Source organism: Centroberyx gerrardi, chromosome 19, assembly GCF_048128805.1.
Source record: "Centroberyx gerrardi isolate f3 chromosome 19, fCenGer3.hap1.cur.20231027, whole genome shotgun sequence".
Classification (NCBI taxonomy): domain Eukaryota; kingdom Metazoa; phylum Chordata; class Actinopteri; order Beryciformes; family Berycidae; genus Centroberyx; species Centroberyx gerrardi.
In genome coordinates this window covers 5,920,594-5,946,130 of record NC_136015.1, presented here as the reverse complement: position 1 = coordinate 5,946,130, position 25,537 = coordinate 5,920,594, and the positions used below count along the sequence as shown (strand labels likewise).

At 41.8% G+C, this 25,537-nt stretch overlaps 1 protein-coding gene across 1 annotated transcript in view; it reads left to right on the top strand.

The window, feature by feature from the left end:
- The first annotated feature begins 14,102 nt into the window (after positions 1-14,102).
- Positions 14,103-25,537, top strand: part of khdrbs3 (KH domain containing, RNA binding, signal transduction associated 3) — a 73,333-nt gene continuing 61,898 nt past the window's right edge. The window contains exon 1 of the mRNA XM_071913373.1: positions 14,103-14,193. Within this exon, the coding sequence (XP_071769474.1) occupies positions 14,103-14,193 (91 nt within the window). The remainder of the gene's footprint in view (positions 14,194-25,537) is intronic.

Here is a 25,537-nt window from a genome sequence, read left to right as displayed (position 1 = left end):
TGTGACTGATTTCAGATCTCTATATGAGTCTTTAAAACTGTTCTACTGCATGAATTTGAAAAACATATTTTCAAAGTTGCTGTAAAAGGGGAAAATTGGATGCTTCTCCTCATGGAGAGTAATTCAAATATTTTTGTACGAGCAGTAATCCTACACTCAAGTAGCCAAGGGTAACTTCCCGGCCCTTCAACCCATAATTCTCTCCTTTGACCTCTCCAATTCAAAAGAGGCCGGTGCAAGTTATCCACCCCGCTGCTGTATAAATAAGAGACTGCATCTTGGGAGTTGATAGCCCCCAGACAAAAGTTCCTGCATCAGCGAGTTCCTCAGCCCCACGACTGTTGGCCTCAGCGGGGGTTAAAGGTCAATAATAGAGCAATCGCAAGCAGAACATGTAACACTGGGGGTTTATGGCGCTGCCTGGATTGGAATTCACTTCGGGGAGGTGTGTGAATACAGGATGGATGGTTTGTGAGCGGATGATATAGATACTTTTGAAGATACCAGGATTTACACAAATTCAAATTCTTCGCAGACAGTAATTCCTGTGGGCGGTCAGCCGTCAAGAACGTTGAAACAAAACTTCCCATCGCATAGTTTGACATTGAAATATCAGACACGCAGAAAATTGAGTCTTTGATCTGTTTCATCATGAAGGATCGCTGGGTCATATAAAAATCATGGCTCATAGGACGTGCTATGCGTGTTATGCAAGAGCACATTATGAATCAAAGGAGGGATACTCAAGCCACGTTGATAGGAGCAATCCAACTGAATGTAATTTTACGGTAATACATTCTGATTCTTTCATCTTTTCTCATTTAGCTGTGTTACACTAAAACCGGCCGCCTTCTGGCGCAATCACACATTTCTCTGAAAAGTCACAATTCCTTGCCTGAGAGGCTCCCAGCTGCCAGCATGCAAATACTCTTGCGAGGCCCCACTTGATGTGCCTTTGTCTTCTCGGTTGCTCTAAGGGAATTGAAATTCCTCGTGTGAAATGATATTTGAAGTGATTAAAGGGAGTCATTCAGCGGAGTTGACAGTTCTAATGGAGAGCAGAAGCCGCTCGTCCGGCCCTAATAGCCAGACGGGCCTGCTGACAGCTGCTGCAGGAGCTCAGGAAAGCTGTGATGAACTATAGTGCGAGAAAGCGCCAGGCGGGAGACATGTTCTACCATCTCACTTAAAAGGCCACTGTTTGTTTTGTTGCAGGGAGATAGAGACAGAATAATTAAAACACAGTGGCATAGTCTAAAGAATACTGAACACTCTCCAGAAATCTTCTAAATGATCTTGGTAGACTATTGTCCGACACAAAGCCTTAGAGACTTAGGAGAAATTTTGACTTGACTTATGAATAACCGATAAAGAGTGAAGCACGGTCTTGCTTCCTACAATTTACTGTAGGAACACATCAAAAAAAATTGTTTGAAAAAGTTTTTATCCTCTACAAAAGTAGAAAAGGTCATCCGTGCTTTTATCTCCTCTCGTTTAGACTGCCGCAACTCCCTCTGTTCCCGCTTCAGTCAGAAATCACTCTCACATCTCCAGCTTGTTCTGAACGCAGCAGATAGGATTTTAACTTATGTCAAACTAAGAGACCATATATCCCCGATTTTAGCACCTCTCCACTGGCTGGCAGTTAGATATAGAATTGATTTGAAGGTTTTACTGATCATGTTTAATGCTCAGCTAGGTCCGGTCCATAGCCACATTACAGACCTTTTAATTCCCTGTGCCAGAGCTCAGACTTCAGATTTTTCCTCAAGCCTGGTCTCCCAGAATTCCGTGAAATCATCAAAATGCATGTTAAAATATGTGCTCCGTGCGCGAAAAGGGAGAGAAATACGTTTTTCCACCATGAAAGGATGTGGAAGAGACATGACTAGAAACCGGTAGTAGTTTGACATTGAAATAGCACAGTTGAAAGCAAAGATGTTGTGGTCAGGGTGGTAGATGGGTGGATACAGAAGAAGTTTCCTACTAAAGTTTTGCTTTTTAGCTAAAGTTGTCTTTATTTAACCATGACCAAAAGTTTACTCTAACCTTAAACTTGCGATATTTTTTTTTTTAACCTTTATTTATTCAGGGGAGTTTCACTGAGAGCAATGCTCTCTTTTTCAGGAATGCCCTGATCACATTCACACACATTCACACCTGGAAGCTGATCAGTACAACCACAGTCTAATCTGCTGGCCACTGAGCAGCTCCACTGGAGCAGTTGGGGTTAAGGGCCTTGCTCAAGGGCACCTCAGTGGTGGTAATGAAGGAGGGGCAAGCGCTGCTTTTCACTTTCCCCACCCAGATTTATCCTGCCGGTCCGGGGGATTGAACCGACGACCTTCCGGTCACAAGCTCGCTTCTCTAACCTTTAGGCCACCACTGCCCACCACTGATATCAGACCTTATTACTGTTTTCACCCCTTTTCTAAAGCTTGTTGTCAAATTCCGCTCCTGAACAAAGCTCCTCTCGGCCATTCAGTAGCTTTTCAATTTTTAAAACTAGCTTGTTTCCTCCCTTGTTGTTTAAAAGCAGCGCTCCTGAAAAAAATTCTTGTAATGGCGGAATTGATAAAGCGAGTGAGTAAACTTGTTAAACTAGTAAACTTGCTACCTACCTCTTCACTTGTAAATGTGGGACGTAACGTTCAGCGGGAGAAAAATCTGGCAAAGCGAGGTATGGTTAGCTTAGCTGTTAGCCTTTATGCATGGTTTGTCCTTAGTAGGCCTCCATAGTGCAGTGGCTTTGCTGTGCTTTATTTACAGATGTGTTTCTGTTACCCTCTAGTAGATGGAAAATTGCTTATTGCAGCTTTAACCAAACTGACTAAGCTGTCTAACCTTAACCAAAGTTGTTTACTTGCCGAATCATAACCGTTAGCTAACCTTTTCACATGACGAACAGGTGAAAATGTTGTGTCCAAATTCCTGCAATTGTTACATAAACCTTTCTTGGTGGAGGGACGTAGTCTCCACATAATTTGTGTCCACAACATGTAACCTGCATTTCAGAGTTCATGCTCATTTCACATCATTTGATGAGACTGTACTGTTTCCTCAGTCTAGAATCAAGACCAAAGGTGATTTTACCATCAGGGCCTCTAGACTGGGGAATGACCCGCCTGAGGAACATAGGCTGCTAATTCCCTATCATCTTTTAAATCACGTCTTTAAACACACTTTTATAGACCTGCTTTGATGTCGCCGTTTTTGATCTTGTTCATTTTTAATCTTGTCTTTTTGATCTCATTTTATTTTATTTATATATTGATTCTTCCTTTAAACCCATTTTCTCTTGAATATATTTTTATCTCCATCGTATATTTTACTATTCTTGTTTTTATGCCTTCCTGTAAAGCACTTTGGAAACTTTGCCTTTATACTATAAGCACTATATAAGGCCATGATTATGATTGGTTATTATTTAGTGTGTTACATGAAATGTATCATACCCCTAAATTCTATATCACAGCAAAATTGCCTGTGTTAATTTAACTCTTGAGTGTAAAAAATCAAAAATGTGTTTCAATCAGTCCACACCCATCAGGGTTAATTTAACACTTTACATAATTTTGAACAGCTGCCGTAAAGCCATATCAGCACTTGTCAAGTCAAAAAATTTACCACTGAAACGTCAACACATATTAACACTGGAATTTTTTTTGCTATGCTCCCTGACACTTCAACATTACATGCAAAGAGGACATGTTAACAAAAGTAAATCAGCGTGTTTGGACCTTTTCAGGTGCGGGTTATGTGTTTTTTTCAAAGGCGGTAAAGGGAATGAGATTCCTGGCTTCCAGTCACTGACAGACTGCTGCATCCAAAATGCAATCTGCCGTTTCCCCGGGGCTTCGGCGCTTGTTTCGCACATTCCCAATTTAAAAAGGTAATTATCATTTCTCAGAATCTCCACCTTTTGTAGCTGCCACTCAACGCTCCTCCCGGCGTCATAAGCCACAGTTGTTCCTGTGCTGGAATGGATGTTTCCCAGTACCAGTAGACTCAGAATCAGACACTGGTGCTTGTTGGGAGAAAGTCAGAACCAATTACCTTTTTTTTTTTCCAACCCTTCCATCTTTCCTTTGTTCTTAACAAGGGCTAATGGAGGATTGCTGTCCAGATTACTGTAAAACGTATGAGGTTTTATTTCCTCCACTCCTGCACTAGTCTGGCTTTCATTCATTTACTTAATTTAGGGATTGGCTTTTACCTCACACCAGATACAGAAGGACTGTATGTTCTTGGTTGTACTTGTATTCTTACCTTAGGCAGACTTTTCAGATGAAAGCTCCTTTCTGCCATCTGCCATTGCCCCTGGATATGAAACGCGCTCGCTCCTCGAGAAAAAGGCAGGGAATCGCACAAAAGAGAGCCTTCTGCGCGCTGTGTGATATTCCTCCCCATTAACAATGCTTGGGGGTATTTTATTTCCAATGGTAATTCCGTCAATTGTTCTCCTTTCTTATGACTTTCTAGGACAGGAAGACTGTTTGTTTGATCTCCTGTTCCATGATCGTCCCCCTTTGTTTGACACTGTACCTCCTGAGGCCAGATGTATCAAACTTGGCCTCGCCGCGCACTGCACACACACAAAGAGAAAACTGCATATGCACATACATTCATTCAGATTTATAAATGCTTGCTGACACCAAACAAATGATGCTTACACCATCAGTATGCATGTTAGAAATCACCCAGCATTGTAGAATGGTGCACACCTGAATGAGAATGATCTCTCACAATTAACTGTGAGGTTGATGTATTACTCCCTGTTCACCACACATTTCATTTCTCAATTAGCTCATTCATTCACAATGAGAAAACAGTGGAAGAAAATAACACTGAAGCTAAGGGAGTGTGACTTTGCAGGCTGTTGAGTTGATTACTATTATATGGCTGAAGATGTCTCAGTATACGAGGATATGATCTCTCTGTATATTAAATATCGCTCCACTTACATGTAGCCTACTGTAGCTGATGTGTTATGGTTTGTAACAGGCCAGGCATCGACTTAACCAATTTTTTTACTCCATTTCATTTCTTACCAATTAATCTCTATTTTGAATTTTAAAAAGGAGACATCAAACATTACAAGATGTAGGTCAGCCCATGGCGCTTACAGTGTGCTATATACTGCACACTGTATTTCCAGTGCTAACTGAGGAGATTCATTCCAAAGTAAGATTTCCACCAGTTGGAAAATCTAAGTGACGCCAGATCTTAAAATGATTGGAAGCGCAAAACTTAAACAGATGATGGTACTTTTTAATGGCCATTATTTAACTTTGGACAAAATGGAACTAACTACTAACTGAACTACTACTGCTAACTGAAGAGTTTCATTCCAAAATAAGATTTCCTCCAGTTGGATGAAGTGACACCAGATCTTAAAATGATTGGAAGCACAAATAATGGTACTTTTTAATGGGCATTATGTAACTTTAGTCATCGGTGGACAAAAATGGAAACACATTTTCAGACTTCTTCAGCAATACTTTAAGGCTGTTGAAGCATGAATGCCGAGTAATGATTTTTTCCCTCCCAAAAAATGAATATATAGCATCATTACCCTTTTTTAGGCATTTGCAGTAACAGACAGACTTACAATGAGTGAACAGCTTAGCTTTTGATGGACATATTGACTGTTCCGGAGATCGAACCATGTGACCTTCCTGTCACCTTTCTGTTACAGGATGAACTCTCAAACCATTCAGCTGCCCTGTCACTCAGGAAAGCTTAATATTACACTCTATATTCTGTCAGTATTTTTACCACACAGTGAAACCCTACATTTTTGCATTGATCTTTTGTATATAACATTTGCTTTTGCCACCCACACCCATATAAATCCCCGTCTTTGCAAATTCCTCTTCTAAATTGAAACTTCACATAGAAAGAAGTGGACATATCTCTGATCACCACGAAAAAAGTGGCCGAGTTTCCTTGGTTATCCGCGGCTGACGAGGTGCCACAGATACTGCATGAAGGGAGATGGAGGATTTGGCTCGCTCCGGTCCTCTTCATCCCCGCAGATCAGTTGTCTAGACTGGACAGGTAAATCCTCTCCTCAGCCCTTTTCCTCCCGCTGCTTTCAACACCATCTTTGAGCTGCCATCACAGAGCCTAATGGCTCGCACAGGAAATTACACATTCCCGCCACTATGAAGGCCGGCAATTCGGCTTCCTTTCTCCCCTCGCCCCGTCCATCTTCCTTTCCCCTTATGCTCTGACAAGTACTACTTTATACCACTCCTGCCCTTACACAAACAGTCACATGTGACAATCAAAGCAAATGCGCTCTTTGGACACATTGGTTTTCACATGTCAACGATTTGTTCTTCTGTTTTGTGACGTGACAGTTTGTTTTCACATGTAGTGACCTGCCGTTACATGAGACTATGTTTGTTTAACGTGGGAAAAGTTTATTTTACATGCAAAAGCAACATGAGGCCAAAAAGCTCAAGTGCTTTGAATTCACATGTGTATTTTCACATGTGAAAATACACATGTAAGGGGGATTTCAGTACTTTAATATGCTTTTCCAGTGCTCTAGGGCAGTTCATCCTCTAATCTAAGATGGCACATGCATGCAATGCTCCATTAACAGTTGACTGGATAAAATAAAAAGGATGACTGTGAGAGCACCCATGTTGGATTTCTGGCCATATGGGTAGGTTTTCCACAATCTGTAGCTGTTAACTGTTAGATAAAATAAAGCTCATTTAAAGTGCTAATCTGCGACGTCCTCGTTCTTTTTATTTTGCCTCCATCTTTGGTGCTCAGCGCTCATTGCTGTGGTGTTTCTGCACTGCACTTCCCATAGATCACCTGTCAATCAAACCGTGTGGGCAGACCTTGGATTTTCTGTTGATGTAGTTGAGTTTGAGTTTCTGAAGGAACAGCAGATGTAAAAGCTTTCATGAACTGGATATGGATTGAATCACTGTTGTATTATATCAGTGAGCGATGGGGAGTAGCAAACAGACATTTATTTCTATGAAAATGTCATGGATTACTACTTAAAGTGAAATCCTCAAATAAATACTCCATGAGTCCACAAAGTCAGTCTGTCAATAGAGCAGTTTCAGACACATTGTACACACTGATGTCCGTGCCACATATTGAATTGCATTGCGCTTTAATGATGCTATGATATCATATAAACAAGCCTGAGATCCGATTCCACTTCTCACCAAAAAGAAAGCAAAGGGCATGACAATTTAACCGTCCAGCAAACAATCTACTGAAGGCACGTATGGAAAAAAGCTAACAAGACATTAAATCTAAATGAGGTAAAAACTGAGCTGGTAGCCCGTGTTCAAATATGTATGAAAATGAAAATAAATATGCAGGAATGCTGGCGCGTTACAGATGGAGATTCGTCTGAACTAGGGCTTCGTTAAAAAAAAAAAAAAAAAAAAGGGCAGCGCTGACTTGGAAAGCAGCGTTCGGAGAGTATTGGAGAATACCCCTGGGCTGTGTGGTGGTGGGTGATGCTATCATAGTATCATTGCACTTGCGCTTAATTGCTGTGGCTAATGACGGGAAATGAAATCACCCACTAAAGACCAAGTTTCCCGCAGAATAATTGCTGTTGTTGACCTTGTGCCTTTCTCTGATATGCAAGTGCATGACAATCACTCTCTGTACACACCGGCAGCTTGCTCACTATATATCATAGGCTGTTCCAGGGCTGTTCTACTGAGCTGGTATTGATTAAGGACAAAGAGAAAGCTGCAAACTGAGTCCGAGCATTCATTTTAGATTTCAAGGTGTAGGATTTGTTTGATAAAAGTCATTTTTACACCATGATTTACCTCATTATCTTAGTTTATCTGGTTTAGAGGAGTAAAAAGACTAAATTTGTGGGATCAGTTTGATAGTCAGCACATGCTGTAATGGACCAAGTCAGCTTCCTAATATTTCCGAATCCCCATGTTTTTACTTTTTTATTCGATGTAATACTGCTTGATTGCCATCCTTTTCCCATGCAATGCAGTTTCCCTTTCCATATTTAGACATTTTTTCAATATTTTCTATATAATTGCCATTTTTTTAAATGAAACAATCAAACAGACTTTCTTATAAAAAAAAATCTACCAGTACCAGTTTATTTTAGAAGGATACATCGCAAACAAGAATAATAATACGCGGGAACATCTTGAAAAATGGGAGAAGTTTATTGAGGCTGAGTCAGAAATGAGGGGGGGGGGGGGGGGGGTGCATGAAAATAAAAAATAAGTGCTTGGGTCCCTTTTATCCTGAGGTGAAACAACACCCATTCTGTGAAGTGACTGCTTAGGAGATTTCCATAATGGGTGTGAAGCACTTGGGAATGACACGCAGTTGAAAGTTCATGAGTCTTGTTTGTAAAATCCTACCTTTACAGTAGCAAGTCTTGTGCTGTGTAAACAGCTAATAGGTTAATTTGATGTATATGTATGTGTATGTATGTGTTTGTTGTGTACAGTATGTACATATGCATACAAGCACACACACGCATACATATACACCTATATACATGTGAAAATAGCAAATAAAACTGACCTACACTGTCAGTTGGAAGTCTAACATGAAGTCAGCTAGTACAGAATAGTATAGAAAAGTTTTGTTCTCCATGGATTTACTGGTAAAATACAATATTACATTTACAGTTTTGCCTCAGAATCAACTAACTACACAGTAATACATATTGTGGCATAAAAATCAATCATTAAACAGTACAACAATGACCCAAACCGGTGTTAACTACAAAGAAGTCTCATTAGAACGCTGTTTAGAGCGTACAAGTCAAATCCTGACAGCGCCCTTTACACCGAAGAAGCTTTGGCTCCAACCTCAGGTGTTTGTTAGCGGGCTGGGCTTGATGTTTTGTGTGTGTGTGTGTGTGTGTGTGTGTGTGTGCGAGGAGAGAAGGTCGACCTTGGGAGCACTGCTGGGTGCCATTGATTTGTTTACCTGTGCGCTGCTGACAGTTTCTCATTAGGTTTCTTTTGCACAACACTTCCAGGAGAGGAGACCGGAGTCTGCACTTCACAGCCAGAGGATGTGTAATCAATGTACCTGATAGACTGGCGCTGGCAATATAATTCTGTTGAATGGCTGTTTAGTGGATGTGAGCGCTCCATTTAGTGGCCACAATAAAGCCCCTTTTGTGACTGAAGCGGCATTGTGGTGCTGTATGGAAGACAAAAAAGCATCTCGAGCAAAAAGGGGGGTGTTGAAATTACACAGAGAGACAATTAGACAATGAGAGAAACAGCGAGCGATATTGTGTTTTATTCCACAGTCATATGAGGGGATCGAGTGGAAAGTGCAATTTCGCATCATCAAGGCTTTTTTGGTATTATTTCCTTCAGATAGCTTACGTGCATTTCGCAGAACCTTTTAAGTGCAGGGAAAAAATAGGGCAAGATAAAGGCAAAAAACATCACAGCGACATAAAAAACAATTTTCTTATGCCTACGTGGAGTCTCTACCCTTCAGATCCCATTCTGTTCTTACTTTGCAGTGACCCATTAAAACCATTTACCCTTATTACCTCTAATTTGTATGGTTTTGAATGTGAACCCAGGACCTTTGGATCACTGTAATTATGCTTTTACCAAACAAAGCTGCACTGGGAGCCTTGGGGCTGCAGATAAGTTAAACGAACAGAACAATTTCCAGCAAGGCTTTTTGACAATTGCTAATCAGACACACACATCAGAAAAAAATATGAAATCACTCCAATGAAATAGATGATGAAAAGGATATCACCCTCTCTCACATGAAAATATTTGTCTGACTTACAACCTTTCATTTCCAATATTCCCTCTCTTCCACATATTAAAAAAATAAACGCATCATCCCTCTTTTGGAGCCCTTATTTTCTCATGTGAGCAGATGTCTGCTAAAGAGTGCGGCATGGTCACAAGGAGGCAGTATTGTCACTCTCCTCGCGGTCCGTTTGCCACCACCAACCGTCACAAGACCTATACTGACGTGTTAGGTGTTAAGAGAGCTCCCGGTTTGCCATTGTAACCCGGCCCATTTCACAGAGACAAAAACCAAACCAAAAAAAATCGAAACAAAACGAAGCCTGGCCCGGGAAATCACAGTGCACGTCCCTCTCGTGAGACAAATCAGCTCCTGGACACATCGAGGACTAATTACTCCTCAGGTGACAGGACCTCCCGTGACACCCACCCCCTTCCCCCCTCTTTTTGCTCCAAATGGGATTGCGTGAAGATTGAGAGCTGACAAGACAAGGGCTTGCATTTTGAAATCAGCCAGGATTTACATCAAGTCAAGAGCGAGGGAGTCGATTAAACTCCTGCCTCTTGTTAGGAGAGGGAGAAATGTTGACTTTGGATGTTGAATTACCAAACGGTGCAGCAGCCATAACAGTATGGGTGTATCTATTAGGCCTCGGGGTGCAAGCTGTCTTTAGTCCTAGGTGTAGTCAACATCATATTTAGTGGCTGTGGGGACAGTTAGGAGAGACTGGGGGCAGCTATTCTCTAATGATCAAAATGACGCTTTGTCAATGTAATAGCCCGCCGTTCTTCATCCTTTACACCCATCTGACAGAGTATTTCTCATAGCTTTGTTTACACCGGCCCTGCTGCCCCTGTGGTTGGCCCGTGACTTATATAAAAATGTTGGCTCACAAAACTTGATTATTTTCATTGCGGCTGATGTATTGCGATCACTTAGCGAGCTCCCCGTGACAGAGCCGCGCTCGCGAGGAAGACGTATAGGCCTCCAACTTTGACTAGGGACGCGGGACGACAATGCGAGGCTTTGTTTATGAAGACGGGGCGCAACAGATGGCAAGCATATCTATAAATAAGTCGCTCTTCTGAATAGGAGATTAGTGCATTTGAGCCGGTTTTTAATGGTCTCTCAGAGAGATTAAATAGTAAGCCGCTTCATAATGCGTTTCTCTTTGCAGTGAATCACTCATAAACAGGCGTCTGGAAAGAATCAGTGGAAAAATCTCCAACATACTTAAGACAGGAAGTTATATTTAATAAGTGGAATGCAAATATAACACGTCTCTTGTGTACGCCGGCAAAAAAAGATTCATGAATGTTATTCCTTTTTGGCATAAAAACCGCTGCGCTGCCAGGCGAGTCATTTGAAAAGGTTATAATGAATGCATTTTATAAACTATTAAGTGAAGAAAGTGCTGCATGCATCTTCCCTCTTGCATTTGGATCACTGTGAGACCTTTTGGGTGATAATGAAGACCTCACCAAACCAAAGGAGTGTATTCTCATCCATTTATTTTCCATCCACGATATATATGTATATATCTAAAACTATAATTTAATGCCTGGAGGAGTTATTCCAGCACACAAATCAAGCCATAAAAGTAACCAATAGCACACTCCAAAGTTCACGGAGGATACAATGTTGATAATATACATAAACCCATCTTGGTTTTAGCCTCTGGGTCAAATTTTCTCCAAGTTATTGAAATAGAATGGAAAAAAAAAATGAACCATCTCAATTATATAACCAGTGCTGATCAGCCTACAGATAGCCGCCCACCTGGGGCTACCTCAGCATCCTCCACAAATATCGACAGAATTCTTATCTTTTGCCCACATTTTCTAACAAATATGATGGCTCGGCTTGTAGACAAATCCTGTTTTTCCCGAACCGTTAAACACCTTAAATTCTTCACAGAGACACTTTGCATTCACTGTATGTTTTCCAGGAACTACAGTTACTCATGATGCCTGATAAAGCAGATTTGTGGCTGTATCTTTAGCTGTCTGCTGCCTGGAATGAAATTGTATTTATGACTTTTTAAGACACTATTGTCACTGACTTATCACACAGCTGTTGTTATAGGACAGGAGACATGCAAAGTTTTGCTCCAGTGATGACCAAAGCTTATTATGAATGCAAATGTTTCCTAAAGAAGGTGTTCCTATTTGATTAATTCATAGACACTCCCAGGAGAAAAGCATGCTTGACCTATGAGAAGGTGAATGGATTTTCCTCTGAACTATTGACAGGTTGTCCTAACAAGTAAAAGGAACCTGAGGAGTCGTACGGCGCTAATCAATTGCTTAAATGAGTAAAGAGGACACTTTTGGAGCCTCTTGAGATGTTCCTGCCTCTGCGCTCACTCTCCGCTGAACTGTACACCTAGATATGCGTCATCCAAACAGGGATTCAAAAGAATAAGCCTGTTTAATATATGCGTCTAACTACGGTACGGAAGTCATTTGTATGCTGAACTCGCCCACACGTTGAAACCGGAAAAAAAAGGTTTAAGAAAATCAACTAATTCACCCTGAGAAAGTGCTGTACGTCTCCCATTAGCCTCTACACATCCAGATGGGGTCAGGCGTAAGTCATGACAGGTGGTATTTTCACATGGAGTCAGTCTGACCTCTGAATAGGCAATTTCAGCAATTTTCAGAGGTCGTTTCTAAGCGTACACCTTCGTCATGTCAATATTAAGTCAGTCTCAGGCTGTACAGAGACGACTTATCGAGAACACTTGTACTTCTAATGGAATTACATGTGAAACAGCCCTGAAAAAATCCATATAAAAGTATATGACCAAACAGAAAATCACTGTAATATTCCTAGAGGCACTTATAGTGTGTCTGCAGTACTCATCAGTGAGTTTATAGTGACCTTATCATACAGTAATGGTATTTTCAATCTCCTGTGGTACTCTCCTATTTCTATTTCTATAACATTCCTATAATATTCCCATATCTGTATAGGATCCTTCTAAAGTTTAGTTTAGGATTTCTATGGTTCTGTTTTGTATGGGTGATTTCTTAAGCAAGTGAGCAAATGTTTATGGAAAACAGATTTGATAATAGACCAATGCCTATTCCTTATCATTTTGCTGTGATTTGTATAGTATCCTTCCAAAAGTTATAATAAGATTAATATATTGTACTTCTTTTTCATAAGGATAACAGATCTAATAATAGACCTGAACCTACTTCAACCAGGGAATTACATACTGTTACATAGATATACATTTACATATACACTGACATTTTAAACATTTCAGTCAGTTGGGGGTCAATGGGGTTTGGCAAGGGACAAAAGTCCAAATCTGATTTTGTAGGTTTAATCATTATATTGGAGAGCAAAGATCAAGCAAATATTACCAGAAATCTATTTGGAAGCTAAAAAGAAAAAAAGTCACATCAGAGGAGGATTCAGGACCAATGTTCCCTCTAAGCTGATAGTTTGGTGACCTACTTTTACTAATTTATCACATATGTTGTCAGCCATCAGTCATTGCTCCACTTTGTCCCTAGACTAGGCTATCTTCATAAGCAGGTTTGGAAGTTTTGGTAAATGATATTAGATGCAAGGACTTTGCCATATAGCTTAGAGCAGTGATCAGCAACCATGAAAACCTGCACAAAAAAAAAAGTCTGTAAGTTTTCATTCAAACCAAACACTCCACCAGCCAATTTTAGTGATTAGCTTCAACCAGAGGGGAGGGAACAAACCAATGAGATGAGCTGCTGTAATGTGTGTATCATCAACATTACATACAGTAGGCGGGTTGTGGAAATGCTATTAGATGCAGGTGCTTTGCCATAGCTTATAGGGTTTCTGAATTGCCGCCCCTGTTTATGTCGAGTTTATGATAATGATATGATGATGGGCGGATTCAGCACCGCGGACAGCTCCAGCGTGACGCGCCGCCCCTTCCAACCGACTGCCTGCCTGCTGTGAACGGCGACCAATAGCTGGAGCAGCCGGGACCGAGCCGTTAGTTTACCACAGGATACAACAGAGGGAGCTTCAAAGAGCCTGTCCACCCAGAGAGGAGAGGAAATTTCAGTGTGGCTGTGATGCATAGCGGGGCTCTGCGGGCTGAACACAACTCCTCCGATGGGATAAAACCTCCCGGTCAAATTTAACCGGCAACCTGACTGAGAAATGCTCTTGTAGCGAGCGCGAGTGACATTATTGCCTGCATTTCCCCCCCCCCCCCCCCGCTTTAAACAAACATTTGGCGGTGCCGTAAGTTGGCGGGGCTCGAGCCAAGTTTTATCGTCTTGAATTGTATTGCAACAGAGTCATTTGCGTGGAGCCCAAAAAAAGCCCAGGACGAGATGGGGAGCGAAAAGTACTTGCCGGAGCTTATGGCAGAGAAGGACACGCTGGACCCGTCTTTTCAGCACTCCTTGCGGTTACTGGATCAAGGTAAATGCCCGTGTTTAAATACTAGGTGTACTGTAAAGCTATACTGCCGGAGTTCAGGCCTGTTTGGAGGCAGTTGGGGGGTCTGTCTGGCTCACAAGCCCATATTTATCCACTTTTCAGGTTTAAAGTTTGAGATTTTGCTAGCCAAACGCATGGTGTTGGGCTAGAATGTAAAAGGGGCTTTTACTGTACTTGGCCTACTGTATGTGAAACCAGTCTACTACAAGTTATTAAGAGGTTTCATGGGTGTACTTACAAATTCCTGTTTGGTCATGGTAAAATAATGAGCTCCTTTTAGCATAATTTTTGTCAAGTTGTTACATATTTATGCAACAAAAGTGCTATATGCAGCCTGTTGTAGTCGACTGAAATCAGAGGAACGGGCCAGGTTTGACAAAAGACTGTATCTGTCTGATTAACTAGGCCAAAGGTTCCTAAACTTTTCATATCAAATAGATAGACGTTGGCCCACAGAACCCCAATGAATCAGATTTTGTCTGTTAGACCCTCCCATCTGACTAGATTTTTGCTGTTGGATATGATTTGGTACAGAACTGGGCAACTGTTGATGCTGTAGGTGTGGAGATAACAGAGGAGGAGGGTGAAAACTCATATATCATTCTCTCACTCTTCTATCTCCTAATGGAGTAATAGTGGAATTATGCAATTACCGGAGGGAGGGAGCAGTGAAACCTCCCACCAAATCGCTCTTATACATTCTGTCATTGCGCTAACCTCTACTGAGTGAAGCAAAAGTGCAATTAAACTATTCCTCATTTTGCTGGTGGACCCCCCAGACCCCCTCAAGGGTCCCCCGGCTGGTCCCAGGACCCCGCTTTGGGAGCCCCTGAACTAGGCTGCTGTATCCCCGTTTGCAGGCTGCAGTCATGTGCATACTGTACAAGACATGTGTAAGCTATGATGTTAGCGGTGGAATCATCACAGTCTTATTCAAATGTGCATTTGTTTCCCCCCTTTGAAGAAGTTGACTGAAATGGAATTTGAGCGGAGAGAGCAGCACTTTCCAAAGCAACTTGCAGATGTTTTAATTAATCCGTTGCTCAGCCTGCTGCTTTGAAGCTCTCTGAATTTTGCAAACACTTCTCAGACGCAGCCCTGTGGATCTCCTCATGTGGGAAGTGCACAGGAATAGCATCCAAGTACATCCTTCAAGTACCACTCATGGGCTTTGTCTAGAGCCTAGCAGAATGCTGTTGGCTTTAAAGGTAACAGACAAGGCGGTTCAGTCTACTGTAAACAGTTGCGCTTAAAAATGTGCTGCATTGTAACTAATTCCATTGACCCCGCAGGTGCAATTGCTGCAACAGACCTCTTTTTGTTCTATCTGTGTTGTCGGATGCTCATGTACTGCTAGTCACTGGTTCCCAAAGTGGGGTCTTGAGATCTCCAGGGGTCCTTGAGGGGGTTCCACCAGGTCCCCAGCAACATTAGGAACCATTTAATTTCACTATTCTTTCACTCACTAGTGGTTTGCGCAGTGACAGAATGTATAAGAATGACTTTTTTCATCGTTTGTCTGTTCCCTCCCCATCTACAGTATGAAAATGCAATTCTTTTCTAAATCATTTTCATCTTTTTCTTCTCTGATGGTGCTTCAAATAGGGTGTTTTAGGGGTTTTAGTAGAATTTATTGAATTATTTTGAATTTTGGTCGATTTAGGGGTCCTTGAAATGAAAAGGTTTGTCCTAAAAATAGCTACTGGTAAGATAATTCTTCTGTACTGGTCTAAATATGTTGGTTTGTTGTGTAGCAATCAAGGCACAAGGTACAGTAACCTTAAGTTACTTCAGTGGAGAGAATGTAGTTTGTGTGGTATCCCCACCTATTCCTATTTTAATCTTCATATTCTTGCCTTTTAATTCAGTAATATATATAAAAGTGAAATATTTTGTGGGCCGAGGCAGACACTTTTAGATTCATTTTCCTCTATTCCTTCTATGTTTGTTGGATTTATGGCTGTAATGGCCTGGAAGATATCAGTTGGAGAGCGAGGAGTGAGATCCCTGCAGTTGCAGATTTGAGTCTTGTGTGAAAGTACTGAGTTAGGCTAATGCAGAGGCAGAATAACAGTTCTGAATATCTTTCAGTCAGCTGTTTCACGTAAGGTAAATTCATTCTAGTACGTAAGGAAGATAAGGCTGGCTGTATTTTACTCAGCACTTTTTGTTATCAGCTGGTTTCGATATTCAAAAGTGGGTTAGTCTTTTTCTCAGAACGCATATTTCCCTCACCGATAGAAAGATTTGAGCACTGAATACTTAATGCCAGTTGAAAGACACTTAGTACCCACTTCCTTGAGAGAGTGTTTCTTAAACTCCTTTATCCACACTGATGCATTCTGTAGAGTTATAGCAAATATTGGCTATTTTCCTCAATGGAAACGAAGAATAAAAATCATAGAACACCTATGAGCCAAGAGAAACCAAAAGAAAAAGATGGAATTTCCCCCTATATTTTACATTCAAATAATGCAGTTTTACATACAGTTTCATAACACAAGGCACTGATATACCAGTTCCAATAAACTTACTTAAGTTTGTGATATTTCTGGTGGGGCAAAGACTGCAGTTGGACACCGCCACATGCAGCAGAATTAATCCATGACATTTTATGAAGCAAGCACAACTCTGTGATGCACAAAATCTGGCCAAAACAGTATGCCACAACTCCAAAACTGTAAATACTGTTATCTCTCTCTTACACAACAGATGGCAGGCGATGCAGCTTAATAGAGCACTTCTTCTGCCATCTTGCTGATGAGCTCTGGACTTGATTATGCAATTGGCAGGGGATGCAAACAAAGCTAGAATAACTAGAGTCTGCATGCAAACAGCGAATATGAGATTACTCCAGGTCTGGAGAGATTTCCATTCAGTAGAAATTAGGGAACCATTGTGTTCAAAGCTTGGGGACCGGGCAGGCTGCTTTGATAAGTTTGGGCCATTTGCAGCTCTTCTCCCACAAGAACCATATCTCTGCCCTTACGACAGGCTTCATACCGTCACACACTTCAGCGGCACTCACTCTCACAAGTGGAACAGCCACATTTGGAGCTGTAGAAATATCTTAAGCCAAAGAGACAAATAGGACCAGCAGCCTACATCCAGAAATGAAAATTCCTCAGCAGCATACTAATGAGTGGCTTCTAGGCACTGTAACACCTTGGGTGGCAGTAATCCATGAAGTGCATCCATCACCTGGAAATCAGCGCTAACCTAAATGGCAATGAATGTGGATCCATTAAGATTTAACAGATTGTGGTGTTCGACTGTATGACGCAGAAGTAGGAAATTCTGTTGCATTTGGGACTATGATCTGTTAACTTTATTCAATTTTTAACGCTGTTTGCTTCCAGTGTGAAATAAGTTCTTTCAATGTGACAGCCACATACAGATGTGAAAAACATCATTATTTTTGCAGAACTGTTATTATTGTTATTATTATAGTAGAATTCACTTTGCTAAAAAGAAAAAAAAAACTGAAATCACTACTGTCTTTCCTAGAGAGGCAGTTTCAAGCAATAACAAATTAAAAATGTACAATCACATGCTGTACCGGACTTCTTCTGTTTCTTGAACATGTGGATCCAGAGCAGCATGCAGCCCAGTCTGAATGTTTCAGGACCTCTGGCCCAGTTTGGAGGTTGTAACCCTAGTGCTGCACATAAGCTCCATCTCTCCCGGTTTATAATTGGATGTTCCACAGCAGGAACCCGGCACAATGTTTGCATTACCTTAACGACCTCCGCCAGCTTGGGTTAAAAAACCTTCAAGCAAATCATCCCCTACCGTACATTTTCCAGCCATCGAGCAGGTGCGGGAAAAAGAATCCTTATTTCAGATGTGGCGCCCCCCATAGTTAATTCATACGTTTCCATCTCATCAACAGAAGAGCGGGATATTTTTAGCCATACTTGAGTTTTGCCCCAAGTGAGTGCAGTCTCGGGTTAGAATGCCCAGAAGTGAACGAAAATAAGCCTTGGCATAGGATCAAAGGCAGAGATATCGTTTTGTTGGGAAAACAGTGCTTGATAGCGATAATGATCTGCGGATCTGTGGCTGGCCGACACGCTGAGCCACACAGCGAGATAGCGGTGCAGCCGCGGCGCCGGAGCCCCCACGTCTGAGGCCGAGAGAGAGAGAGCTCTCGCTGGCTCTGCGATTTGACCTACAGATGTAGTGAACTCGCGAGTGAACTGCAAGAGGGCAGACGGAGAGCCCTAGAAAAAGCGCTTTGCATTTCAGACAAGTAGCGCGGGGATGTCGAGTGGTGCTGTGGCTAAGAGGTGTTTGCAGAGCTCTGTCTCCCCTTCCCTGCAGCTCCCACTGGAATCCAGGGGTGAAATGTAGGCCACCACTAACACACAGCACACCCCGGCTATAAAACCTAATGGCACGTCGTCCGCAGACGTGATGAGCGACGCGCCTGCATTGATTTTCACTGCTAATGTGGGACGCATGTTCTCGCTCGTTATTGTGGTAATAATGAGTTGACGATGCTGTAATTTCGATGTGTTCTCGCCCGGATACAGCGGTTGTGACACACGCAGGTTTGACGCGCTTAAAACAGCAAACCTGGAATTGGTGTAATTATTAACACGAGTCATCTGTGTTCCGCCCTGTGTGTAAACAACATACGCAGTTCGCTATCAGTGAGAAGTAATCACTGATGTATCATAACAGTGCTGGTGGAAAGCCGTGTGAAGTAATTTCCTGTCTCACCTGGATGGGCATTATTGATGTAGTCTAACCACTGGAATGTAGCCAGAAAGTAAGTGACTCTAATAGTGCACTAAGTGACGGAAACACAAACAAACACGAAAACATAAAATGGGCCCTATTTCCCTGATTTATTCCTTGTCTGGCCTCTCGCTGAATTCGTCATATACTTAATCGTCTAACTATCCACTATAGTATACATTTCAATGCATGCTTTATAGGGATGCGATGATGTATTGAAATTCAATATATCGCAATGCAAAAAAGTGGCAGAAATATAAATTGCAATGAGCTCCATTTTATTCTGCTGTAGTAATCACAAATGAGACGCTTGACCATCACAATTCCACAAGCTCTCCATCCAAATTATATTATTTACACTTTGGAATGACATCTTTAAATTGTTGTTTACATTCTAGCAAGCCAGTGCCATCGCTAGAAAAAATTGTGGCTCAAAATAAACAGAATAATGCACAGTCAGACTTTGTTGTCATTGAACTTTTATTTATTACATCGTATCGGGTTGTATTGAATCATTTTCCCTATATCGTGTATCGAATCGAAGAATATCGTCCCATCCCTAACACCATATGACCTGGTGAAGGAAAAGCATTAGAAAGCTTCAGTCAAAAAATACTGAGTATCCCGAGCCACTCACCTTACTACTAGAAAGGCTGAGCAGCAGTCAGTTGACAGCTGTTTTGAATTTTACAATTCAACTATCTCAGATTTTTGTCCTTCCATGACTTTTCCCAGACCCACTTTCTGTTCAAACCAGTGTTAGATCTTAAAAAATCATGCCATAAAATAGTAGCTATAATTACATTTACACCTCTCCAATTGATGGCTTGTTGGTCTTCTCTTCGATCTGCAGAGCAATGCCATCATCGTACAAGCAATCTCATCACCATATTGCATGTGGATATGGACCCTACCTGCCAGAGAGCCAGCCTTGGGCATAGCTGGTTGATATAGTGTTGAGGTTGTCAAATTACCATGTAAAACATGCTGCTCCAGAATAAATGCTGCATTCATATTTCAAATGCCACGAAAATGTGCATTTCCCTCCACCTACATACATCCATTGCTGAGGGCCTGCCTTGAGCTGTCTGCTAGGATGGGTATCCAAGAGGAGCCTCTCATTTAAAGCATCCAGCCAAGGCGTCTTAAATAATGCAAACAGCACTTGTTTAGAAAAGGGCAGGAGGATTCTGAGAGCTATTCTGAATCTCTGGTAACGAGATCATTTAAAGGTGTGTGCGGCGGGGTCTTCAGAACCAGTCGGTGTGGACCTTTAATTGCCGGACGGACTGCGAGACGAGCTCAGCCCCGTCTTCACCTCGGCGAGACGCAAATTGTCACTTTCACCGTATAGCGCAAACAGAGGCAAGAGAGCACTCTGCTCCAGGCTCTCCTGCATCACTTATGGATCCATTAATCATGATTTTATTGGATGATAATGCTATGCACAGCGCTGTCCAAGACGGCACGCAGACAGACTAGGATTACAATGGATTAGTATGAAAGCAGGAGAAACCCCCAGACTGTATCCATCTGTCTGCTGTACCTAAGGGTGAGAGACAAAGGCAGAGGGGAAGAGAAAAGAGAGAGAGAGAGAGAGGGTAGGAGTGGGTTGAGAGGGCTGTAGAGACAGTAAGCGCTCCTTTCCCCCGGGGGAAAGTTATTTGTAAGGGATTGCACCACAGTCAGTTACAAAAGGAAAATGCAATCTGTGGAAGAAACAAAAAAAAGAGGAACAGGAATTGAAATCGGAAAAAAAAAGTGATAATGGGAAGTGCTGTCGTCGATGTGTTACTGACAAATAAAAAATTTCAGGTGTCTTAACAGGAAAACCCAAGCTACTGTTGACCTGTTTTTTCATAACATCCTACCCCAGTCTTTCTCCATCTCGTCTTCTATAGCTAAAACACATTTTCGTATGTGGGGTGCGTGTGTACTCTCAGGTGACTGGCTGCCAGGAGTGGCGCATCTCATATGATAAAGTCACTGTCATTATCGCCGCGATGAAAGACAAGTGCGATTTCCCAGTTCCTCAAAGGATGGGACTGGTGTAAATTCATTATTGCTTATTCATTTTTGACACTATGGTGGCGTTTCAAAGCCAGCCCCATACAATAAACAACAAGTCCTCTCATGTTGAAAAGTGCTTCAGAAAAAAAGAAGTCCTTTGGCTGAATCAGTGGAGAATGAGATGTTCAACCCAGCTGCTCTATTTTCGGCACTTAGATTTGAATACGCTTCTGCTCGGTATATCGGATAATCAAACTTAATTCGCTGCGTTATCGCTCGATTTCTCCTTGGTAATTGTTCCCTGGCTTTCCGTGAGGTGAACTCACGTTATTGTGGCGAGTGTTTGACTTTGGAGTGGTTTTGCTTGTTTTCACTTGGCAGGGTCCTTCCTGTGCCCCTACCTTGATCTCCCTCTGACAGCCACTGCCTCCCTTTTCCTCTTCTTTATTTATATCGTTTTGTGCGGTTGGCACCTCTATAGAGAGGATTGGGCTGGATTAAGCTTCTCCGCCTTCCCAACTGATCCGATCCATTTTGTGTAATCCAACTCAATTTAATTATGTTTATCGTTCCACCTCGCTGGAGCTGAGGAGCGGCAGCACACCTCGACCAAGATAAGCCCTGGGACCTTGTGGCTTTTTACTGGCAGAGTGTCTGCCTGAGCCTGTTGCTTTATAAACAGATGGTGTAAGTCACCTACACTCTCGGTAAATACTATGTTAGCTATAATATTATGCTTTAGAGTTCCTCACAAACGGGCCTAGGTGCTCATTGTGGCATATCGGCCGAGGGGGAAAAAAAACATCCAAGGTTGAAGATCGTAACCTCAATTTTTTTGTTATTGTTGTTAGGGGAATTTGCACAGTTTAGCATGTGTCAAGACCCCCCCACCCCCCTCCTCTCTCCCCACCTCGCCCCTCTGATGTTGCAGCGGTGGGAGAATTAATGTGCCCACTATGTATACAGTCTCCTTTATTACTTCTGTGAGTCTAATCCCTAGCATGCAATATCAAAAGCTCACAATAAGAGCCTAAAAATAGTTTTTCAAGCACTCAACAACGGTAGTAGACTCTGTTGTCGGTGGGCGCAATTCAAAAGGCTCCACTGTGGGGAAACGGCAACCTTGACCATGTTGAAAATCCAACTTTTTTTTCTTCTCTCGGAATGCGGCGATTGTGCCGCAAACAGCATAAAATTTTGTTATGAGATTAAATGTATTCAGGCCCTTCGGCTACTGTGCTCAGTAGTTCTATATGAGCAGGAAATGCCTCCATCCTTTCTGAGCCAGTTGCAGTGTTGGTGTAGTCATGTGTGCTGAGCACCAGATGTTACAGCCCAACAAGTACCGCGGAAGAAAAGGGAAGAATAGACCCAGCTCTGTTTCCTGTATTGAATGCTCCTCTGTCATCTGCACCGCCTCCTTAAAAACTCTGGTTTAATACACTTGGGCTAATCTATTATTTTAGGCCTATTTTTTTGACGGGCATATTCTGTTTTTATATTTTATTTATTTATTTATTTTTATCCTGTATTTTAACAGGGGAGTTCTGTTGAGATCTACAGCGCTCTTTTTCAAAGGAGTGCCTGTCAGAACAGCCCGGCGCACAACACACAAATAAACCGACAGAGAATAGAAACTTACTGTACACGTATTTCACACGGAGCATACGTATGACTTGCAAATCCCACTGTATAAATAAAAAAGAAAGAGGAAGAATAGGCCAGGTTAGATTCTTCTGTCACCAATTCGCCTATTAGTTTCATTTTGACATAATGGAAAGAAACAAAATAGTTCAGAATGTGGCTGTCCTTTCATAAGTAACCCTGAGTGAATTGCATTAATCTTCTTTTGTGCGTTACGTATTAAATGTCCTGCTCACCTTATGAAAACAGAGAGAGAAAAAAAGAAAGAGGCCCAGGCTTTGGTGGTGGTGGGTATGAATCTTTAATGAGTGAAGGGCGGTGGGATATCAGTAAATGAAAGTTAAGTGCATTTTCTGGGTTTTTGGAGCAGGAAAAGTTATCCTGTAATGTACTGAGAAAGGAGGAGATGGATGCTCGTTTACCACCAGTGCCAGGAGACCTTTCCTCGTGTCCTGCTGGGCTGCTTCACTTCACTGTGTCTCCCGTCTCTATTTTAAGAGCCTGATATTAAAGCCTAATTGTATTCAGATTTTTTTTTTCGGGGACGTCTCCTTCTCCTTCTCTTTCTCTTTCTCGTCCTCTTTTTGTCCTGAAGAGTCGCACGCCGGCAAACTCGTTAAAAATGAAAGCGGAGCATGCGGCGCGCGATGCATAATTTGTGGATTCTTAGAATTACGGCTTTTAAGCAAATTTACTGTGGGTTTATTGAATGTTGAACAGACTGATCTCATCTCCTCATTTCCATTAATGGCCACCAGATGCAGCATGTACATTGTTTTTTGTCCTGTTTACATGTCACCGTTGTTGCGATTGGCTGTAAAATGCTCATTAAGTCTTATAGCCCAACCATAAACTTGGGGTCAAGTGAGGATGCATTCCCCTCATAACAAGCAGTTATCCAGTCTCTCCTTGGTAATAAAATCACTCTGTCGCTGCTGTCTGTTTGGTACCAAAACTGATGGCTCATATTTGCTCCTTGACCCTGCTATTTGGCAGCACTGCTTGTTAAAGTTTGACCTGGGATTTGCCCAAAAGCGGCTTGTTAAAGTTTGACCTGGGAGTGGATCTCTCACTGCTTGTTAAATTTCTCTCTCTCTCTCTCTGGCCATCATTATGGAAAATGTTTGGAGTTTCTATGGAGTCATGAAAACCTGTTGTTTTTTTTTTTTTATATCGTCACTAGACAAAGACCTTGCAGCATACTGTGAGGAACACATAGCTCTCACAACAGCAACAGCGCAGATTGGAGTTTTAATTATACAAACATTTCTGCGAGGCAGAGCTGCTCTGGAGGCAGAAATAATCTCATTGGTTGAGTTTAACCTCAGTGGGCGAAGCCAAAAAACCACAGTTTTTGTAGCTAAGTAACATTAGACTGAAGCCCAGTGACAAAGGCAAAGCATAAGCATAAGGAGGAAGCTAATATTATGAAGGCTAGCGCTCTGCTACGATCTGAAATAATGCAAGATAATGAATGCTATAGTCATAAATAAATGGAAAAATTAAGTTATTGCCATTTCTATTATTTGACTTTGTTGCCATTCAAGTTTGCCAGTTAATTTTGCGCTCAGAAAACCTGTGGTTCTTTGGCTCCGCCCACTGAGCTTTAACTCAACCAATGAGATTATTTCTGCCTCCAGAGCAGCTTTGCCTCTGAGAAATGTTTGTAGAACTAAAACTCCAGTCTGCAGCAAGGGCAGCTATTTATTTAGCAGATTATTTATTACGAAGGAGACCAGAAGTATCACATCTCAATTCTTAGCTGTCATATGTAATGTATCCCTGACAAAGATGATCATAATTACACTCAGCATGCAGTCCACACAGGCAGCGCCTCTTGTGCTGGTGTGTCAATGGGAAGCTGCGAGAGGTGACTGGATAGAAATCAAGCTTATAGATCGGTGGTTCGCACGCTTCCATCCTTCCACTGGACAGCCAGGGTTTTAATTGCTGTCTGACCAAGGTTGGTTCTGTGTGAAGACAGGCCATACTGATAGGAGAAGTAGGGGGAAGGGATGGGTTTCTTTCTCTGTGGTTGTTGTATTGACAGGTTCTCATGCTGGAGGAGCTGATAAGAACACAGGAGCCAGGGAGACACATGGAGCAGTGGATCGCATTTCAGGGCCAGGAGTCAGAGCTGTTTCAGGGTCTTGTGAGCCTTCGAGGTCCAGCGCTGACAGCCATATCCAGCATTTGAGGACACAAAAGCTGGCCGAAATCTGACAGAGGCAAACAGTATCAGTCCAAGTCCGCAGTTGGAGAAGAAAATACCAGAGCAGATGGCCATGAATGAGCAAGGACCTGGTGCTGCAAGTAACATAAGTGAAACAGCTGCATGCACGAGATGCATCATATTCACAATCAATTAGCGAAAATGCATTGATTACGAAACAGAAAACAAAGCAGTCCTTGTTGCAGGTTTGTGGTTTTAGCCTCCTTTATACTAGACAGCATCTGCACTGAAGCGGTATTATTATCAATTTCGTAACCTTTGTATTACCCAAATTTATACTATTGTCATTACATTTTTTCAATAATTCAGCTGAATTAGAATTCAGTTAATCTCTCAATGGGATAGCTCAGTGGTTCGATGTGGGCATTGCCAAGAATTGTAGGCCCAATTAAAAGATAAATCATTTGTCCCTTTGAAATATTATAGAATAGTGTAATTGTATAGCTGTATTGTAATAGTATAACAGTATAACATATAATGATATATAAATAATGTATGGGCTTTTGAAGGCTGATACAGATATTTTTGTATTGTAGCTGCCGATAGCCGATATTTTGTGCCATTATTCAATATCTTTGCTTTTTTTTTTTAAACATTTTTATGCCAAAAAAAAATTACCATTACTGTCTTTAAAAGAAGAATTCATTTACAATTTAATTCACATTTATTGAACGATTAGATGAAAAAAATTAGAAT